Raw genomic sequence first — 20,040 nt, 5'->3', positions numbered from 1 at the left:
GAAAATTTAGCAATTTACAACTTCATTTCAACGTTCACGGATTGCCTTTGTTGGGAACATGGCCCCTGCCAAAATGGCCGCCTAATAGGCACGGTGCTCCAGTGCACTGGGACATCTATAGTGTTCGTTTCATATCTGTGGTCAAGTGTTAGGCAAAAGTGACAGCGTTACTTCCGGAGACGTCTTCTTTTCTCTCTCTCGCTTTTGTGCTGTAGTCACTGCCGCCATCGTGCGGTACAAATGGGTACTGTATATAGACGGGTACAGTACATAATCTTGTAATTATTTTCAACTGTGTGTATTAAAAAAATAAATAAAATACCGATTATTATCCCGCAATGGAAAAATCCAACGTTAATAAAATATATGCTGACATACATGGACATTTTAGCACTGTGCACAGATGACAATTTGAGTAATATTGAGTCCGTAGTAGGGTCATTGAAAAAAAAACGTCAATATTATTCATTCTGTATACTGTTGATCCTTGTTAGGATTGCGAGCTGGAGTCTATATATATATATATATATATATATATATATATATATATATATATATATATATATATATATATATATATATAATAAGTCATCTTATTTAGAGTTGGATATTTGCGTTTTAATTAAGACAGTTTGCCTTTTTTTTTTTTTTTTTAAAAAAGAAAGAAAAAAAAAGAAATGGTTTGCCAGTGTGAAGTAGCCACCTGAACAATGATGGAAGGATCGAGCTTCAGTGATAATGAAATTTGGATTCAACGATTATGTTGTCACTGAAGTCTGCAGGTTGCCGTCCTCTGCATGGTTTGCAACTCTAGCATTAAAGACGCAACAACAACTACGTCGAACTTCATCTGTCACTACAAAACGGCCCTAAACTGGTAAGATAATTGAACAGTTTAGCTAGCTGGTCAAACATTAAGTTTCATAAACTGGTTTGGGACGATTAAAAATAAAAATGATGGGATTGTGAACGTTAAGTAGCTAAGTAACGTACCTAGGGGTCGGCTGGTTTATGGTAAGCATTAATGGTAGTTTTTACATCACAAAAACCTGGCACTTTAATAGGGGTGTGTAGACTTTTCCCGTCTACTGGAAATATTGTACAGTGATGTGCCAGTCTTGGCTTCTGCTTAATAGTGTCGGCATTACAAGGTTGTCACCACAAAGTACACAACATAGTTTGCTCAAAAATAAAGTTGAGTTCAATTGAATTTGAAATAAAACGTTAAAACAATTCAGTGTAAAAAAAATCAATCAATCATAATCTCAGTTGTTTTCCATTAAACTTTTATACAATGTGAATCCTTTTTTTTGTGTCATGATTTGTGACCAGATGACCTCAGTTTTATAGGACTAGCATGAGATGAGATACTGTTGTTTATTTTAATTCAGTTTTAATTTATTTCATAATAGAATTTCATACAATGAGTTGAGCAAGACAGTATTTTTTTTCTTTTTCTTTTACATTGTTATGTGATTCAAGTAATAAATGAGAATGATTTCATGTTTGCATAACATGAGATGGAGTCATGATATCCAATGGACTATTGTAGATATCTTTGCAATGGACACATACATGCACACAACTCACAGACAATCATCAAAGCAACAGTTTCAAAATGTTACTGCATGAGCGCCCTAAAGCTGACTTCTGAGAATAGACGTTGAATTGACAAGAAGTAATTACATACAGGAGTTTACAGTATATACAGTCTTGTAATAGTTTTCTTTTTTTTTTTTTTTTTTTTACAGTTATACACACAAATGCAAAATAAAACATATTCTGACAACAATATTAGGTGAGTTCGATTTATATACTTATGGAAGGGAAAAATAAAAAACTGACTCAGAGATCAAGTGTGTTTCTGCGTTGTTATATTTTTCACCTGGATAATTTCTTTGTCTAAACTGGAAAAACTTGTATACCAGAGAGAAATGTGCAACACACAAGTAAATATACAGATGAATATGAAAGAAGTGCTCGGGGGTTATAAAAGTCTAGAAGAAAAAACCTGTTTGCAGCACCTCACCCACCACCTTACACATTGACTATACAGTACATGAATGATGTGCTGCTAAAATTGCACTGAAAAAGTCACAGAACAGTTTGGATGATAAGACAAAAATGCAGTGGATGGTATTATTCAGGAATAATGACTGTGCCTTTCATTTCGCTGTGACATGCTGACACCTTGTCACCATATCTGCATCACTTTTAATACATACTGTATTTTCAGTCAATTCAAGTAACGTGAGGAAGTGATTTGTTTGAAGAAATTGGTACCTTATTTACTTTTAAGTATAAGCAAACAAAATGCTTTTTGCATTCTCTTCATTACAATGACGAGATCATGAATAGAAAGGAAAAGTTCTCTAAAATTCTGTAACCTATACGGACAAAAGTATTGAGACACACCATTTAATGAATTGGTGAATGAACTGATGAATGAAGGTTAGGCTACACCTCTTAGGTCCCCATGAATCTTAATTATTCAGCTAAGTAAATTCCAGAAAGCCATGGTTGAATCATTTGTTTTTGTAGGATCCATCCATCCATCCATCCATTTTCCGTACCGCTTATCCTCACTTGGGTTGCGGGTGTGCTGGCGCCTATCTCAGCTGAGCAAGAGGTGGAGTACACCCTGAACTGGTCGCCAACCAATCGCCGGACACAAACGGACAAACTATCATTCACATGCACACCTAGGTCAATTTGGAGTCTTCAATGAACCTACCGTGCATGTTTATGGGATGTGGGAGGAAACCAAAGTAGCCGGAGAAAACCCACGCAGGCACGGTGAGTCCTCAGAACTGTGAGGCAGATGTGCTAACCAGTCGACCACCGTGCCGCCCCATTTTTCTCGGATGAACTCCAAAATTACAGTGTGAGACATTCCCACAGACATATTCCAACAGTTTGGGAAAAGTCTTCCCAGAAGAGTGGATACTATTATACCTGGTTAAAAAAATGGAGTTATAACTACCAATTTTTTTTTCTTACATTTTCACTCATAAGTGTAAAGTTGTCCATATTGCGTACCAACAGTGATTCGAGATGAATAGAGATTTTCTCTGTTACTGCATTGAACCATGACTAACAGCAGGTGAACGCAACATTTCGAGGGCCTGCAGCCAAACAGGATGGGGACGACATCAGCACGTGATTGTACTAAAAGGCATACCAATCAGAAACATGGTGTGATCATAATCATACTGTATGAAAAACACATCATCACATACTGATATTGGCAGAGATTATGGGCACCTCAGTCAATTACAATTCTGTGTACTGCACTGAGAAGTTTTAATAGCCTATCTTTGTTATTCATGAAGTGAATGAACCGTAACAGTACAAATTATTCTGACGAATCACATTAAATGACAATGTACAGTGATGCAGTGTGTGAAATAAAACTTTTAAAATCTAAACATCTAGTCTTCACACGTATGAAGTCCATTTGCCTCTCTTCCGCTCCCCATGATAAGGAGAATCCCTTCCAGAGCAGAACACAAACAATCCTCTTATCAATCATAAAAGTAACCCCACTGCTTCCATGGGTAGTATTGTTGTGTTTTGAACACATCGCCGTCTCTGCTGAACCTTGCTTGACTTGTCCATGTCAGTCAGTGTTTATGTAACTGTTCCATCTGTCTCTTCAAGTAGGTATCAACCTACTAAATGTTATTAAGTGGCATCAATGCCGCCAAATAGGCTCCTCTCTCAGACGGTTACGGGGCAGATTATAATTTTGTCCTCCAGCATGACGCTGATGACGAGGAAAACAAAATAGAGCAGGAACATGAAGAAGCCAAGTAGCTTGCTCATCCTCCATTTACAGGCTGCAATGGAGATGATGACGAAAAGAAGCATGATGAAGAGGAGGACGATGGCACAGAAAAGGCCATTGCTGCTCACCTCCACCTGCTTGAAGTCATTGATGATGCTGTAGAGGAGCCAGGGGAAGGGCAGTCTAGAAAGAAAGTATAATAATGAGCTGGGGGGCGTCGGTCATATCTTAACTCATGTAAACCTTCCACCTACCCCACAGTGATGTCAAATATGTTAGAGCCCACTGAGCTGGACACAGCCATGTCACCGAGGCCTTTTCGGGCCACAATCACACTGGTGATGAGATCAGGAATGGAAGTGCCCGCTGCTAGAATAGTTAGACCCATGATCTCCTCTGTGATCCAGAAAGTCTCTCCAACCTATAGAAAACAAACAACAACAACAAAAAAAGTTTCAGTCATTCATTATTTAACCGGAGCCAGAAACATGCAGACAAATTGCCATATACAAAACAAGAATGTCAGTAATAACCAATTACAAATTCATAATTAATTATTCGGCATACTAAAGCAAATCATATTTATTTTTTATAGTCACAGATGATTCGATTTTTTTTTCCAGAACTGCAAACATACAGTATGAAGGATTATCCATTTTCGATACCGCTCATCCTCAGTAGGGTCGCGGGCGTGCTACAGCCTATCCCAGCTATCTTCGGGCGAGAGGCGGGGTACACCCTGAACCGGTCGCCAGCCAATTGCAGGGCACATTGAAACAAACAACCATTGGCACGCACATTCACACCTACGGGCAATTTAGAGTCTTCAATTAACCTACCATGCATGTTTTGGGATGTGGGAGGAAATTTGGGATGTGGCCGGAGAAAACCCACGCAGGCACGGGGAGAACATGCAAACTCTGCACAGCCGAGGCTGGGATTTGCAAAAGACTCTTATTAAATATAGAATGAGCTTGTGGTAACCGCTGGCAAGTTAAATATGGCCGTGAACCTCGGTATCTGTCTACCTGTGCCCCGATCAAATTCACCAAAATCGTGTTAGACCAGCGGTCAACCTTGCGCCAAGATTTAGATGTGGTCTGAGCAGGTGTGAGGTTAGACCGACTGTCTGTCACCGAATTGTCACTCTGCCGGGCACATCTTCAAGGTCACACCCTCGCTGCGTCGGAACGCCCAGCTTGGCGTAGACTGGTCCGCCAAGTTGGCAAACATGCACAGCATTGCGCTTGCACAAAAATCAGGATACTCCACAGATGCGCCATCTTTGAGAATAGAGCCCATAGTGTTTAACTGTTTTTCACTATTTCAGTTTTCCTGATTTTTTTGGAGTCCGGCTAAAATGGCACACTTGGGTGCCGAGGATGAGTCGCCCCTCTCCTACTACTATATATAAGGACTGAGCACCTTTGTCCACATCAGTGGCTATCCTGCGCAATTGCAAGTTACTCAGTTATAATTACTTTGCCCATTTCCACCGCTACAGCGTGCAGTTAGCTCGCTAGCTATACCTGCGCCCAAAAATCCATCTTCCCACAATTTATACAGAACAGCTTGGTGTCGCTTGTTAACAACACTCTTTTCTTTCGTGTGTCAAATTTTGATCAATGAATCTAAACGAAATTATAAGCTATTTCTACTTTTTCCACTTTACAGGGACTTTAACTTCTAGAGCAGGCATCTGCGCAAAGCAAAGGAAAGTCTATGTGGAGGGTCGCACCCGAAGAAAGCTTGATTCGGCGGATGCTTCAAAGCGTTGATGAAATGAAGCTTTGTCTGAACTGACTTCAGGTTGTTGAGCATCATAATCTTTCGCTTGAAGCCTTTGAACAACCTGAATTTGATAGGTTAAGCTTCATCACGCTGTGACGCATGCACTGAATCAAGCGTTTGTTGATGCTGAGTTCTAGTGCAGCCCTCCAGATGCAGTAGACTTTGCTTGGCTTTGCGCGAATGCCTGCTCAAGTAGTTAAGTGTTTTCATCACCGGTGGTAGTAGTGGTTTAACTGACAACAATGACAAAGAACGAGGTATTTGTAATTCACTAATGGGAGATGAACTATGACTACACTGATATACAAAATGACTGCTCAGGGGCGGAATATTAACGTAGATGAGTGTGGTCACGATGCTACGATTAAATGTAATTTACTTTTTACGTAAACAGCTCTATGCCCTGCGATTGGCTGGCGACCAGTTGAGGATGCACCCCGTGGTATAGACCTTGCACGCAGGATCTCTTGCTTCATGTCTGTCTTTTGCATTTGCACCATTAAAATAGAGTGCTGCAGGTTGATCTGGCTATGGCTCAAGGCAGATTAGCCAGGGTTTAGCGGCAGAGGTCATCTATTTAACACTCTGACTGCTGCATTCTGTGTGCAGCTCAAAAATAGGCAGGATAGAACAGGGAAACGTGTATCTGTGTATCTGTGTGTTTGTGTGTGTGTGTGTGTGTGTGTGTGTGCGTGTGTGTGTGTGTGTATCAGTTACCTGATGAGCCCACCACACCATCAAGTAGGAGAAGAAAGCAATCCAAGAGATAGAGCCAAGGAAGGTGACGGGGAAGAACCTTTCTGAGGACTGAAACAACCATAGAGGATATTATTGTCCAGCTTTAGTACTTTAGGACTTGTATATAATAAGGTACAACCCAATTCCAATGAAGTTGGGACGTTGTGTTTAACATAAATACAAACAGAATACAATGATTTGCAAATCATGTTCAACCTATATTTAATTGAATCCACTACAAAGACAAGATATTTAATTTTCAAAGTGATAAACTTTATTGTTTTTAGCAAATAATCATTCACTTAGAATGTTATGGCTGCAACACGTTTCAAAAAAGCTGGCACAGGTGACAAAAAGACTGAGAAAGTTGAGGAATGCTCATCAAACACCCGTTTGGAACATGCCACAGGTGAACAGGCAAATTGGGAACAGGTGGGTGCCATGATTGGGTATAAAAGGAGCTTCCCTGAATTGCTCAGTCATTCACAAGCACAGATGGGGCGAGGTTCACCTCTTTGTCAACAAGTGCGTGAGAAAATAGTCGAAAAGTTTAAGGACAATGTTCCTCAACGTACAATTGCAAGGAATTTAGGGATTTCATCATCTACGGTCCATAATATCATCAAAAGGTTCATAGAATCTGGACAAACCACTGCATGTAAGCGGCAAGGCCGAAAACCAACATTGAATGCCCGTGACCTTCGATCCCTCAGGCGGCACTGCATCAAAAACTGACATCGATGTGTAAAGGATATCACCGCATGGGCTCAGGAACACTTCAGAAAACCAATGTCAGTAAATACAGTTCGGCGCTATATCTGTAAGTGCAACTTAAAACTCTACTATGCAAAGCAAAGGCCATTTATCAACAAAACCCAGAAAAGCCGCCGGCTTCTCTGGGCCCGAGCTCATCTAAGATGGACTGATGCAAAGTGGAAAAGTGTTCTGTGGTTCAACGAGTCTACATTCCAAATTGTTTTTGGAAATTGTGGACACCGTGTCCTATGGGCCAAAGAGGAAAAAAAACCATCCAGACAGTTATGGACGCCAAGTTCAAAAGCCAGCATCTGTGATGGTATGGGGCACTAAATCTGAATCTTTTGATTATATTATGGACTGTAGATGATGAAATCCCTAAATTACTTGCAAATGTATGTTGTTCTAAAACTGTTGGACAATTTCCTCACGCAGTTGTTCACAAAGTGGTGAACGTTGCCCAAGGCCTTTTGGGGATGCTCCTTTCCTACCCAATCATGACACTCACCTGTTTGCAATTAACATGTTCACCTGCTGAAAGTTCCAAACAGGTGTTGTTTGAGCAGTCCTCAACTTTCCCTGTTTTTTGTTGCTATCCCTGTCCCAACATTTTTGGAACGTGTTGCAGGCCTCAAATTTAAAATGAGAGAATATTTGCAAAAAAGCAAACAAGAACAAAAAACAAAACAACATCAAATTTTGAACATCAAATATCTTTGTAGTGTACTTCCAAAATAATTGTATTCTGTTTTCATTTGTCTTACACAATCTATCTACAGTATCTATCAATCTATCTATCCATCTAGATATAGAGTTTGTGTGTGTTTGTGTGAGTGTATGGTCACCTCTCTCCTGACATCAGGCAGTGTGAGCCAGAGAGGAAAGACAATAGGTAGGATGACGAGGTAGGTGAGACGTTTCCTGGTGGTGTCAGGCCAGGCCAGGCTCAGAGGCTGATCTTCATCTTCCTCCTCCTCGCCACCCTGATGGAGAGCTCATTTACTGTATATTTTCTGTACACATTTCAGAGCTGCTATTATTCATTTTAAGAGCCAAACCGCAGTGAGGAGCAAACGCCATACCTCGTCTCCTGCGACACCATTCATGGGAGGTGTGACTTCCACTGCGACCTTTGTACTCGCGGGAATGTTTTTAATTACTTGACAAAAGAACACACAGAGAGACATTATGTAATAGAACACATGAATTAAATCATCGTAAGTCTGGAAGAAGTGTCATATTGAGATAAATACAATATAATAGTTAAATGTCAGAATAATGGATCAGGTCAAAGCGCTCACATTATCCACTACAATAAGTCCGACTGTGCCCATGTCAATATAACCACCCAAAATAAAGTGAACTTTTATTATTCAATTTAAGACTTTAAATTGTCCGTATTTTGAAGGTAGTGCGAATGCTGTCAGACATCAGATGATTCTGATGTCTGATGTCTTCTGATGTGCCCTGCGATTGGCTGGTGACCAGTCCAGGGTGTACCCCACCTCCCACCCAAAGTCAGCTGGTATAAGATCCAAAAAAATAGTACACAAAATGGATGGCTGGAAATTGAAGATATCACTGCAACTTACCAACACCGTTGGCACTGACAGCCTGATCGTCTTTACACTTTTGTTTTGCCATTTTGTGAAGGATTGATGCCTTCTCCTTGAATTGTCCTGAAACCGTTACAAGAGTGTTGTTTTGTGATTCCATTTGTGCATTATTGGAAAGAGAATTATTTTATTTTGTTTGGGGGCGGGGGGGGAGTAATAAGGAAACAACTGGCTCAGCCACTTCATTACAGTGCTATATTTCAACTAATCCAATAGAACTTGGAGAAAATTCTGTCCTTATAGTTATAATAATGTAGAATTTTGATTGGCAGAGAGGCATTGAATTGACAACATATTATTGAGGTTTTATTTGCGCTGGTGGAAAAGTACATTGGATCAGACTGAGAGTTGTTTCCAATTTCTGCAGTGTAGAAATAACTCATATACACTATTATGTCTGTGGTATTTGATGTTTCCTTCTGTTTGCAACCATATGACAGGCAGCCAATAACAAATATAAGGCATTTTGCAACATTTTGTTATGCCTTCTGCACATGCCATTCCTTCCGATAAGTATTTGCTCGAATTAATCTCTTCGAACGAGCAATAGTATCTTTGTCAAGGCAGAATTTTTGCAGCCGCTCAAGAACATCATGTGAGGGAGTGTACCTAATGCTGTGGCTTGTAAGTGTCTCCATGTACTAACATAAACACTTTTCAAAACCTGGAGTTTGTCTTGTTCAAATGTCCGAGCGCAAGTATCAATGAGTGTGATTTGCTTATACACACCTTCATTGCTCAGGGGGTCCAGTGTGTGAATCATGAGCTGGAAGATGCTGTTTCTCATCAATGAGTTGTGCAGTGAAGCACAGCTCCCTTCCCTCTGTAACCTTGGTTTGGCCTGTAAAAATATAAACATGCTACCATTCATAATATTCTTTTGGGGGGAAAAAAAAACGAAACAAAACTTTGCACACACCAAAGCAGACTCACCACGAGTTTGTTCTCATCCTCTGCAGGTGGGGTGTTGACCTGCCAAAAGAAACACAGAGTGGAAACAATGTTTCTGTTTTTCCCCCAAAAATATTTTCATAATTTCTAGTATCATCTTTTATAGACAATCTGTGTTATAGACATCTTTTATAGACAGTACCACACAGTGGCAAAACAACAGATTTGGGGCCCCGTGGTAGAAAAGCAACACTTTAAATCCACAAATTGAAACTAATTTGTCTAGGCCTTGACAATCGTCACCACCTCGTGCCCCTACTGGCAATTTTAGGGTGTGATGGCGACAATGTGTGCGAAATTGAATTGAACTGAAATTGCCCTCGAGTGCAAACTACATTTCAACCCTTGCAATGTTTTAATTATGGTCATTGAACTGCAACAGAGCAGCTAGTGACGCAATCAAAACAATTAAATAAGCAAGAAAGAATGACCACTAAACAATAAACTATTGGGTAAGTGCAAACATTCCAAGTAATATGCTGTACGATTTCACTTCAATTTAGATACAAAAAACGTTACGCGTGAGAAGGGTTTGGGGATCAAATCTAGGGTCTGGGGGGAAAAGTAGTAGTTGTTTGGGGCTTGGGGTGGGGTGTATTGATGGATGGTTTACTCAATTAGAGAAGAAATAGTTGCTTTCCAAAATAAACCGCTTTTGGGCCATTCCACCTAATCAGTGTCATTTGCACCCCCAAGAAATAAAATGTATGAAGGCATGATAAAATTAACTGTAAAATGTTTGTTGTTGTTGTTGTTTTTTTTTTTACTAAGTGTCCTGTGCATTGATCTGATTGCATATTTAATAAAAACATTTTAAAAGATACATTTATACATTGAACACTGCAAAAATAGGATTTGTTGCCTGTCCCCGCCCCCCAAAATTTTATTTTATCATGAAATATAATTTAAATTCTTCTGAAAAGTTAGTCTTAGTTTTTTTTTTTCGTTTTTTTTTACATATTTCTGGTATTACTCATCACAACTATTTTAAATTCCTTTCTCAATGAAAAAAAACCCACATTACTACATCAGAAAACTTTGAATATTCCACAAGTCACACGGTCCACAGGAAGTTGCATCTTTTAGATTCTCTACAGGCCACGGGTAGGCCAAAAGTAAGTTTATTCATGTATTTTTCTGTATATTTGATAATAGTTCAACTACGACTGGGTGGGGAGGTTAAAATCTTAGCACAGTCCTGTTACCTACAATTTTTAAATGTTGTTTGTTCATTTTTTAAATGTATGTTTTTGTTGAATCCCTGTTATATTCTTAGTGTATTGTCTTAGAATTAACGCCATGTGGATCTATTTAATGTATTTGCTAATTCCATGCTAAAAACTCCCTTCCGTTAATTTCAGTCGTCTTACTCAAATGAGGGGTTTCAGTACAATAAAACAATGAAAACATTTTAAAACAAAAGAAATAAAACATGACCAAAATAATTAAAACATAACAAAAAACATTCTAAGCAGTTCAATATGTGCATTATGTGATTTAGAGTTGGAAAAAAAAAAAAAAGACAAAAATGTAAGTTTCTTTTGAGCGCTACAAGCAAAAGGCACCAATTTAGTGGGAAGGTCTTTTTACAAAGTAAATACTAGAGATGTTCAATATCACTTTTTTTTTCAGACCAATATCGGTACTCACTACTCCGATACCACTAATACTTTTGATACATAAAATTTCATCCATCCATTCATTCTCCGTACTGCTTATCCTCACAAGGGTCGCGGCCGTGCTGGAGTCTGTCCCAGCTATCTTCGGGGGAGAGGCGGGGTGCACCCTGAACTGGTCGCCAGCCAATGGCAGGGCACATAGAAACAGACAGCCATTCGCACTCACATTCACACCTACGGGCAATTTAGAGTCGTCAATTAACCTACCACGCATGTTTTTGGGATGTGGGAGGAAACCGGAGTACCCTGAGAAAACGCACGCAGTTCACGGGGACAACATGCAAACTCCACACAGGCGAGGCCAGATTTGAACCCCGGTCCTCAGAACTGTGAGGCACATGTGCTACTCAGTCGTCCACTGTGCTACCACATACAAATTCAATTAACACTAATAATTGTGAATAAAGAAGTATCTTTCTTTCTGGTGCACATGATGGTTGGCCAATGTGTCAAACTGCCACAGTGTAGCGCCAACTACTGGCAAGGAGGCCCTACAAAATGTCAGATTTTTTTTGCCTTAAATATCGGTGACTGGTATCGGCAGCCTTCACGAGCCGAGACCTTGAAATAAAGCCGGTATACCAATACCTGGTATCGGTACTCGCGCATTGCACGTAAAATACAATCAACATTTTCTATACTCCTAATTCTTACCAAGACGTACTCTAGAAAAGGAATTGACTGCTCCATACAATAGGAGCAATACATTTAATTAAATTGGACCAAGCAGATGCTTAAATGTTCTCATTATATTCTACGAACGCAATAATTTCAGCAATACCTATAAAACTACACGACGGTATCGCTCCACAAACACAATACTGTTTCACTCCTTGTGTCAAAGGGTGAGTCCTTTTGCTTTATTTCCGTTTTATTTTACAGGATCCTTGGTTTTACCATGGTCCTGAACTATGGCTGCTTTGTGGTTACGAACGGTGCACAATGAATTCATTTGAACCCCTTCCAGTGAGCAAGCCAACCACAGAGGTGAAGGTAGGGAATTGTTCTCCTTTATTGTTGCTTTCTTTCATTTGATTTTCTAATATTAATGCCCTATAAATATTTTCTTTCCAAGTATTTACTGTAACGAGGACTTAACAACCGCGTTTGCGTCGGTTAGTGATAGAGTCTATGTAGGTATGTTCCGACTGAGGTAAAACATCGGGTTACGTTGGTGTCGTCAGAACAGAACTCTGTTGTAAGCTGTGCACCCGCTGAGTTACTTCCCTTTAAACTTGTATATCGTGACAGGCAGTACAATTAAATCCTTGTCCATTAGCTGGCAGAAGGTCAAATAAACCTGTGTATCTACAGTACCTGCTGCCATTCATGCAACAGAAAAGGTCATGGCTTCCTTTAAGTGTAATCACCTCGGTGTTCTGTATTCCACACTGAGAAAGTCCATTTGCGAGTAAATTAAGATGATATCATCATTATTCAAACTTTTTGTGACAGTTTTGTTTGCTGGTGTGCCATGAGATTTTTCCAATGTAAAATGGGTGCCTTGGCTCTATAAAGGATAGAAAACACTGTAATAGAGAGAGGGTGCACAAAACCTAAAGTGTTAATATTTGTGTGTGCCCAAGTGCAATGATGATTTATGTGGATAATGTCTGTGTTGCACATTTGGTGGGAGTGACTGAGAGAGCGCCGGGATGCTTGTTTGCTGTCGTCACTGCAGGTAAGAAGATGTTAAAAGGATCAGAGAGGATTGGTGTCTTCCGTGCTATCGGGAAGGAAATCAGCAGATTCTCGCTTTTTTTTTTTTTTTGACACAGAAACTGAAGTAAATGTTTGGTTCAATCTCCTAACAATATCTCCAAAGGGCATGACTTCAGGATGTTGTAATTGGAATTGAAGAGAGGTCTTCTTGTTCTCCCCCCTCTGTGTTCTGCTCTCACTCCCTCTACCCTTAGAGAGCATCTGACTATTATTAGCGGCTCTAATGGGATTCAAGAGGATTAACCTTTGGGATTATTTAGCAGCGACCATTACATGAGGACTGCTGGACATCAAGTGCCTTGCAACAAAAATGGAAAAGCTCTTCTTGGGGGTGATGTTATGTAACCCAATGTACAGCTGATTCCCAGAAGGCAGATACAATACAGTATAAGAGTATTTAGGACAATAACACTGATGAAGATATTTGTTAAGTGAGACAATATTACGATATGATATCACCACAAAAATCATGAAAAACAAGACAACCGTTATTATTATTTGTAGAACAATAAAGCAAAAAAAAAAACAAAAAAAAAAGGCCCCAAAAAAAGCAAGTCATGTTTCTTGGGGGCAGTTTTTTTTTAATTGGCCACTGGTAGATGATCACCAGGGGAGGGGGAGGGGCTTGCAGCGTAATGCTGCAAACCATCAGCTCAAAACATCAACAGGCATTAATCACAACCATGATGACGTTTATATCAATTTGGGGTTGTGTCAGTGTTTGTTTGACCTTGTGCCACGTCACATAGCACACACTACATAATTTGGACTTTCAATGTGAAATGATTGGAAAAGTGGATGTCAAGTGATTGCCCCTCTGAGTGTGTTATTACAAGGTCAATCCACAGACAGCATAAACCACGTGGAGAACAGAGCCAGCCATTATCGCCACAGAGGAACGAGAGTGAAGAAGCGTCTTCGCAATGTCATCGAGAAGAAAAGATGTGTTGATGAGAGAGAGATACTTAAAATGGTCTCTTGTGACATTTTCTTACATTTTAAATTGCAAAGCAGAATTAAAGTTAAAGAAATGCAACATCATTTAGAATACTTTTAACACAATGTCTGCTGATTAGTTGAACCCAAGTGGGGTTATTTTGCTGTTACATCACTCCCGTTCTAAGAGCTGACTGGTTTTGAGTCTGGACCTGGTTTCTAAAAGTAGACACAAAGATGAAGCCTGTTCTTAAGTCAGCACGAAGAGGCCGTGGCTTGTCTCTGTTTGTCTCCCAGGTGCACATGGAAAAAAATTAGCGATCCGCAATTTCTGTTCATGACTTTTAGTTGTATTTGATTGTTTTATGAAACAAAAGTGCCCCAAAACCTAAATTCCCAAATACATAAAATACGTTTGAAGATAAGCGCTGAAAACATGTGCAAAGACTGAGAACAATGCAGTACAGAATTGTTGAGATATGGTTTAAAACTCTCCTCGTGACATTAAGAGGTGTGGGCGTATACTTTCCGTCCCCAACTTTTTAAACATCAAATGGCCTTATTCCATGCAGTGGCCATTTGGCGGAATTGCCATTTCTTCATTCATAATGCACCCACTTCTACCAGTAGCGTGCATTTAGCCAGTATGCCCACAACTCAAAATAACATCTTGCACTGCGTTTTGTGCTATTTGAGCTACGTCTCTGCCGTCTGCCCTCACATTGCGTTGCGTAGCAAGGCATGCGGCGAAGCGCACAGGATCCACCAGGCCGCGGCCCCACGCCAGACAGGCAGTGGTTAGAGTACACGGCGAATGCCCACAAGTCACTCGCATCGCGGGCGAGGAGGAAGAAATTATTTCCGGCTGTGGCCACCGAAGGCTGCAACTCGGAGGCCACAGGCCCACAGCATTGCGTGCACTATGGAAGACCCCCAGCCCCACCCCTCCCGACGCAACACGGTTAACAAGTCCCTCTGGCAAATAATGGCCTGCCGAATTTCTCAGAAAACAAAGAGGCACAATGACTCTGCAGCCCGTGAAAGCATGTAGCGTGTGCAGGCAGAGGAGCAGCATATCTGAGATAGCAGTATTTGATAGACAGCTTGAGGCGGGATTTTCAGAGCACCCAGCGACATGCCCACAGCGTCTGGAGGCGCAACAATGTCTCAATTCTTGACCATTTGGAACATTACTCTTTTCTGTGGTGTATCGAATTTACAAGACGTAATTTTGGCCTGTTTCGTGGCACTTTAAAGTAAAAATGTAGATTTATACTAGAAACCAATTCATGTCATTCCTGTCATGGATTGGCAACCATGTTACTTGCTAACATGTATGGATGGAGGGATGGATGGATTTCAGGACAGCCAGAAAGATTTATAGGATGGATAAACAGATGGATGTTAGATAAATGCAGGGATGGATAGATGGATTTAGGGATGACTAAACTGATGGATAATTGGAGGAGTGAAAGGAAATGATGACATGGATTTACGGACAGTCTGTTGTATACAGGGAGTGACGGATCCAGAGACAAACGAATGGTTGAAAGGATTGCATTCAGGATAACCAAAAATTGGTATGGATGCAGAGATGCAAAGATGGATAAATAGAATTAGGGACAGGATAGATGAATGGGTGAACAGAAGGAAAGGTAGATGGTGGGCTAAAGGGATAGACAGGTGGATTTAGGGACAAGTGGTTCGAAAAATGAAGAGATGATGGATGGATAATGAATGGATGGATGAAGAGAGATGGATGGGTGAAGGGAGTGACAGATTGATTTAGAACAGGTAGTTCAATGAAAGTGGAGTTTAATGGGTGGAAGGATGGATGGACAAGCGATGGAATGGATGGATAGTTGGATAGATGAATGGATGGATGGATCGGTGGCTGGATCGATGGACATACAGAAGACTGGTTGAGAGAACTGATGGACAGATAGTCGGCTGGGCCAATGGATGGAGTGATGAACTGATTCATGTCAATCAAACAGATGTAGGTGGAGGGATTAATGGTTGGACAGTTAGTTGTACAGATTGCTAGTGGGGCTCAATTAATGGGTGGGTGGATGGTTGAAGGAATGGACATACCTTGGATGTAGTCTCCATTATGTCCACCTGGTTGCTGCCCAGTTGTCTTTTGATGAGCAGCTCTACTTTGGCGTTGAACTTCATGAATGTCACATAGGTGACGTAGCACATGAGCAGGCCAATACTTTCCGTCAGTGTGATTTGATTATCCAGAAAGAAGTAGATGAGCATGAGCAAGCCGATAATGTAGAAGGAGACGTCTCTGAATAGAGGCCACCAGGTGAGGTTCAGCACCTCTTTGGAGAAGAGGGCGCACATCCCGATCACAAACAGGATGTTAAAGACGGCCGAGCCAACGATGGTGCCAATGCCCACGTTACTGTGGGAAATGAAGACTCCTATGACGGAGGTGAACAGCTCTGGAGCCGAGCCACCTGCTGCCATGAAGGTGGCTCCTGCTACATCATCAGAGATCTCCAGCTTCTCAGTAATGACAGTCAGGGCCGGGACAAAGAATTCATCACACACAATGGCTAAGGCTATAAACATGTACAACATGCCAAACATATGAAACCCCACAAAGCCTTGGCGTCTGTCCTCCACGCTAAAGTAGTCTGTTGGGTAGTCCCCGTGATTCATCTCAATTTCTGATGTTTGCTGGTCCCCGGGGTCGGAGACATTCTGGTGCTCCAGGAGAGTTCTTTGGGGCACCTCTGCATCTCTTGAACCCTCAGATTGGGGTTCACTGGGCGCCCCCGTGGTCACAAGAGACAAGGCACTCATTGAACACACTGTGCATACCACCGCCAGGCTGAAGATAAAGCCAAGAATTCGCCCAGGCCGCAATTTTTGCTTTACACCCTGGTAGTGGTGCCTCAGGCAGCTGCGAGGAGGTCCGAGGCGGAGAACAGAGCTGGATGAATTCATGATGTTGTGACTTCTTCTTGGCAGGAAGGACTCCATCCTCTTTTCTTCTCAGGCAGAGAGCAAGTATCTACAATCCCCCCCACCCAAAGATGTGTTGGTGGTGTGTTGGCTACAAGGGCGGGGGTCTGATAGGCCACACTGGTTCACCAATTGGTTTGCATGTTGTGTCTCCCTTTAAATCCAATGGAGGCCCTTCAGTCGGATTCCAGGGTCCAGCCCATTTAACGGCTTCCTCATATTAATCCCTAGACACACACACACACAAACAAAACATTTTAATTCAGTAGTCAAGAATGTTCCCAATACTATATACAGTTGAAACCAGATGTTTACATGCACCATATAAAAAGACAGATACACTTTTTTTCCTCACTGTCTGACATGAATCAGACTAAACCTTTCCTTCTCTAAGTCAATAATAATCACCAAAATTATTTCTATTTGCTAAGTGCCAGAATAATGAGAGAAGGATGTTTTTTTAGACAATTTTTAATTACTTTCTTCAAAAGCAGAAATTTACATTCATTTCATTAGTATTTGATACCATTTCCTTGAAACTGTATGACTCGGGTCAAAGGTTTTGTATATCTTTCTACAAGGTTCTTAAAATATTTGGCAGGAATTTTGCCCCATTCCACCTGACAGAACTGGTGTAACTGAGCCAAGTTTGTAGGCCACCTTGCTCCTCACACATGCACATTTTCAAGAGGATTGAGAACAATACTTTGTGATGGCCACTCCAATACATTGACTTTGTTATGTTCAAGTCACTTTGTAACCAGTTTTGCAGCATGCTTTGCGTCCTTGTCCATTTGAAGGTCCATTTGTGCACAAGCTTTAACTTCCTAGCTGATGTCTTGAGATGATGATGATGTCTTGACATTAGAATACCCAGATTGTTCTTTCCTCATGATGTCATCTATTTTGTAAAGTGCACCAGTTCTCCTGTAGCAAAACAAGCCCACAACATGATGCTCAAAGTTGGGATGTTGTTGTCAGTCTTGCAAGCTCTCCTCCAAACATAACGATGTTCATTATGGCCAAACAGTTCAATTTTAGTTTCATCAGACCACAGGATATGTCTCCAGAACTGTACATCTTTTTTCTCGGTACAGTTCTCGTTTCACTGTGGATAATGACACACTCTGAGCATCTTCCCAAGGTCTTTTGCTTTTGTTCTTGGGATGATATGCACATATCGAACCAATGCACGATAATCTCTGGGACATAAAACCCGTTGTTACATCCACAAGTGTGTCTCTAATTAACTCAAATGTTGTAAATATCAGAAGCTTCCAAAGAAATGACACCATTATCTGGGTTTCCGTAAACTGTTTCATTGCATAGTAATATTACTGTATGTAAACTTTGACTTTGATGAAAGTAATACAAAAAGTGCCTAAAAAAAAACAAAAAAACGCATAAAACTCATTATTCTGGCATTTAGAAAACATACATAATTTGATAATCGTAATTGATGGAAATGGAAAAAACTGTAATTTGAATTCATGTCAGACAGTGGGAAAAAGCCTACAGTATGTGTATTTTTATATAGCATATGTAAAAATCTAGTTTCAACAGTACATTTACTTAGAAAAAGACAAGCATCTTGCACAATTTAATGAGATTCAATACAAGCGCTGTACCGCAATTCTGCCTTTGCAAAGATTCCAATGCTCAGTTTTGAATCGAATTAGCCACAAGTTTATTAATATGTGCACTGCATCATAATGAGTGCTGTAGCTAATTATTTTTATTAGCATGGAGCGAGATGTGAGATGACCAAAATATTAGAAAGACTTCTTCGTATGTATGTAGTTGGCCAACAAGGGAACTACATTTTCACAATAATAAACATATTAGTAAGTTATTGTAATACCTCTTTGACAGTGTCAAATCTGAGCATTATTATTAGATTTAAGATTAGATATAAGAGCAATCTTGTGGCGCTTGGTGTGCTGTAGGCCACCTTTTGCATATACAATAGGGGGTTAAAAAAAAAACTAAAATATTGCATAAATTGTTCAATTAAATACAATTACTAAATTATAAAGGGTTATTGTGAATTGTGAATACTACTGTACTTCAACGTACGTTTCATCCGCTTTAGTGGTAAAAAGAACAAGGGGAACAACTACATTTGCGTTAAAGTTATTTAACGGTGGCACTAAATTTTTAAAGATTGCATGAGTATCAAATTAAACATCAGAGCTTCGTCATTGACAGACAACAAAATGATAAAGCTTCCATGGAAAAGAAGGTAATAGGTTTATTCTCCCAAACATGATAAAATGGAGGTAAATTGACAGCGCATTTGCAATGCCAATTTTAGGCACTGAGTGTTTATTTTTGACCTGCTTGCAACCAGGGGTGTTAAAATTACCATATTCTGTGACTGCAGCAGCCTTCTTAACATTGTGCTGAGAACCTGTGAGCATCTTCTGACATTAGTGAAAGCTTATTAGGAGGCTCTCTAATCCCTGATAAGATATACTTAGATAAGCCACAGAGCCAGCACACTGCTGCTGCCGCACTAAAGTAAAAATCAGACACAATCGACACAAATCAGAGGTCAATTTTAGGGGCAAAACTAAAAATAACATACAAGGGTAACAAGGTGGGAAATGTTTTAACCCCCTTGAATTATTCATCAGTCATCATTTTACCATATAACCAACCTTTTCAATTAGAAGAAACTCTCGCCTGGGAACCTTGGAAGTACGTCAGAGCAACAGAAAATACAATAACTAAAAATAAAGAGCACACAAATATGCACATAAGAAACCGCACCTAAGTGGAAATCATCACCTGAGTTGGAGGTTGCTCGGCCAGCTCGCCTGAAGATGTAATAATATTCCACTCAATTCAATCCCCAAGAAAACAGTTCCTATTGGATTTCTCATCCATAGATGTCAATGGTAAATTGTCCGTGAGATCTTCCTCCCTGACAAGAAGTTTCAAAACAAGCAAGCCAAATGCTGAATCCCAAGTGCTCCTCCCTCCCTCCTTCTCTGTTCCTCCCCCGTAGATGCTGCCTTTCTCCTTTCTGCATCTCCCAGTTCCTCCCCCTTCCTCTTCCTCCCATTCTACATTCAAGTGAAGT

General features: G+C 40.5%; 1 protein-coding gene across 4 annotated transcripts; it reads right to left on the bottom strand.

Annotated features, from left to right (window-relative positions):
- Positions 1–1,373: 1,373 nt before the first annotated feature.
- Positions 1,374–19,973, bottom strand: slc24a2 (solute carrier family 24 member 2). 4 transcript variants are annotated; one of them, XM_061680413.1, is made up of 11 exons: positions 19,746–19,973; positions 16,071–17,182; positions 9,622–9,660; positions 9,418–9,529; positions 8,665–8,751; positions 8,155–8,231; positions 7,918–8,055; positions 6,296–6,385; positions 4,042–4,208; positions 3,916–3,970; positions 3,739–3,839 (listed from the first exon to the last, which is right to left on the bottom strand). In XM_061680413.1, exons 2-11 carry the CDS (start codon positions 16,971–16,973, stop codon positions 3,822–3,824), a joined length of 1,686 nt encoding a protein of 561 aa, XP_061536397.1. In that variant the 5' UTR covers positions 16,974–17,182; positions 19,746–19,973; the 3' UTR covers positions 3,739–3,821. The 4 variants fall into 4 exon arrangements, with proteins under 4 accessions (XP_061536394.1, XP_061536395.1, XP_061536396.1 ...); XM_061680410.1 differs by having other exon boundaries at positions 1,374–3,970; XM_061680411.1 differs by lacking the exon at positions 19,746–19,973 and adding an exon at positions 19,616–19,719 and having other exon boundaries at positions 1,374–3,970.
- Positions 19,974–20,040: the final 67 nt, after the last annotated feature.

The sequence above is a fragment of the Phycodurus eques genome, chromosome 6 (genome assembly GCF_024500275.1).
Source record: "Phycodurus eques isolate BA_2022a chromosome 6, UOR_Pequ_1.1, whole genome shotgun sequence".
Lineage (NCBI taxonomy): Eukaryota > Metazoa > Chordata > Actinopteri > Syngnathiformes > Syngnathidae > Phycodurus > Phycodurus eques.
Note: the sequence above shows the minus strand (reverse complement) of the source record. Positions and strands in the feature narration are given on the sequence as shown.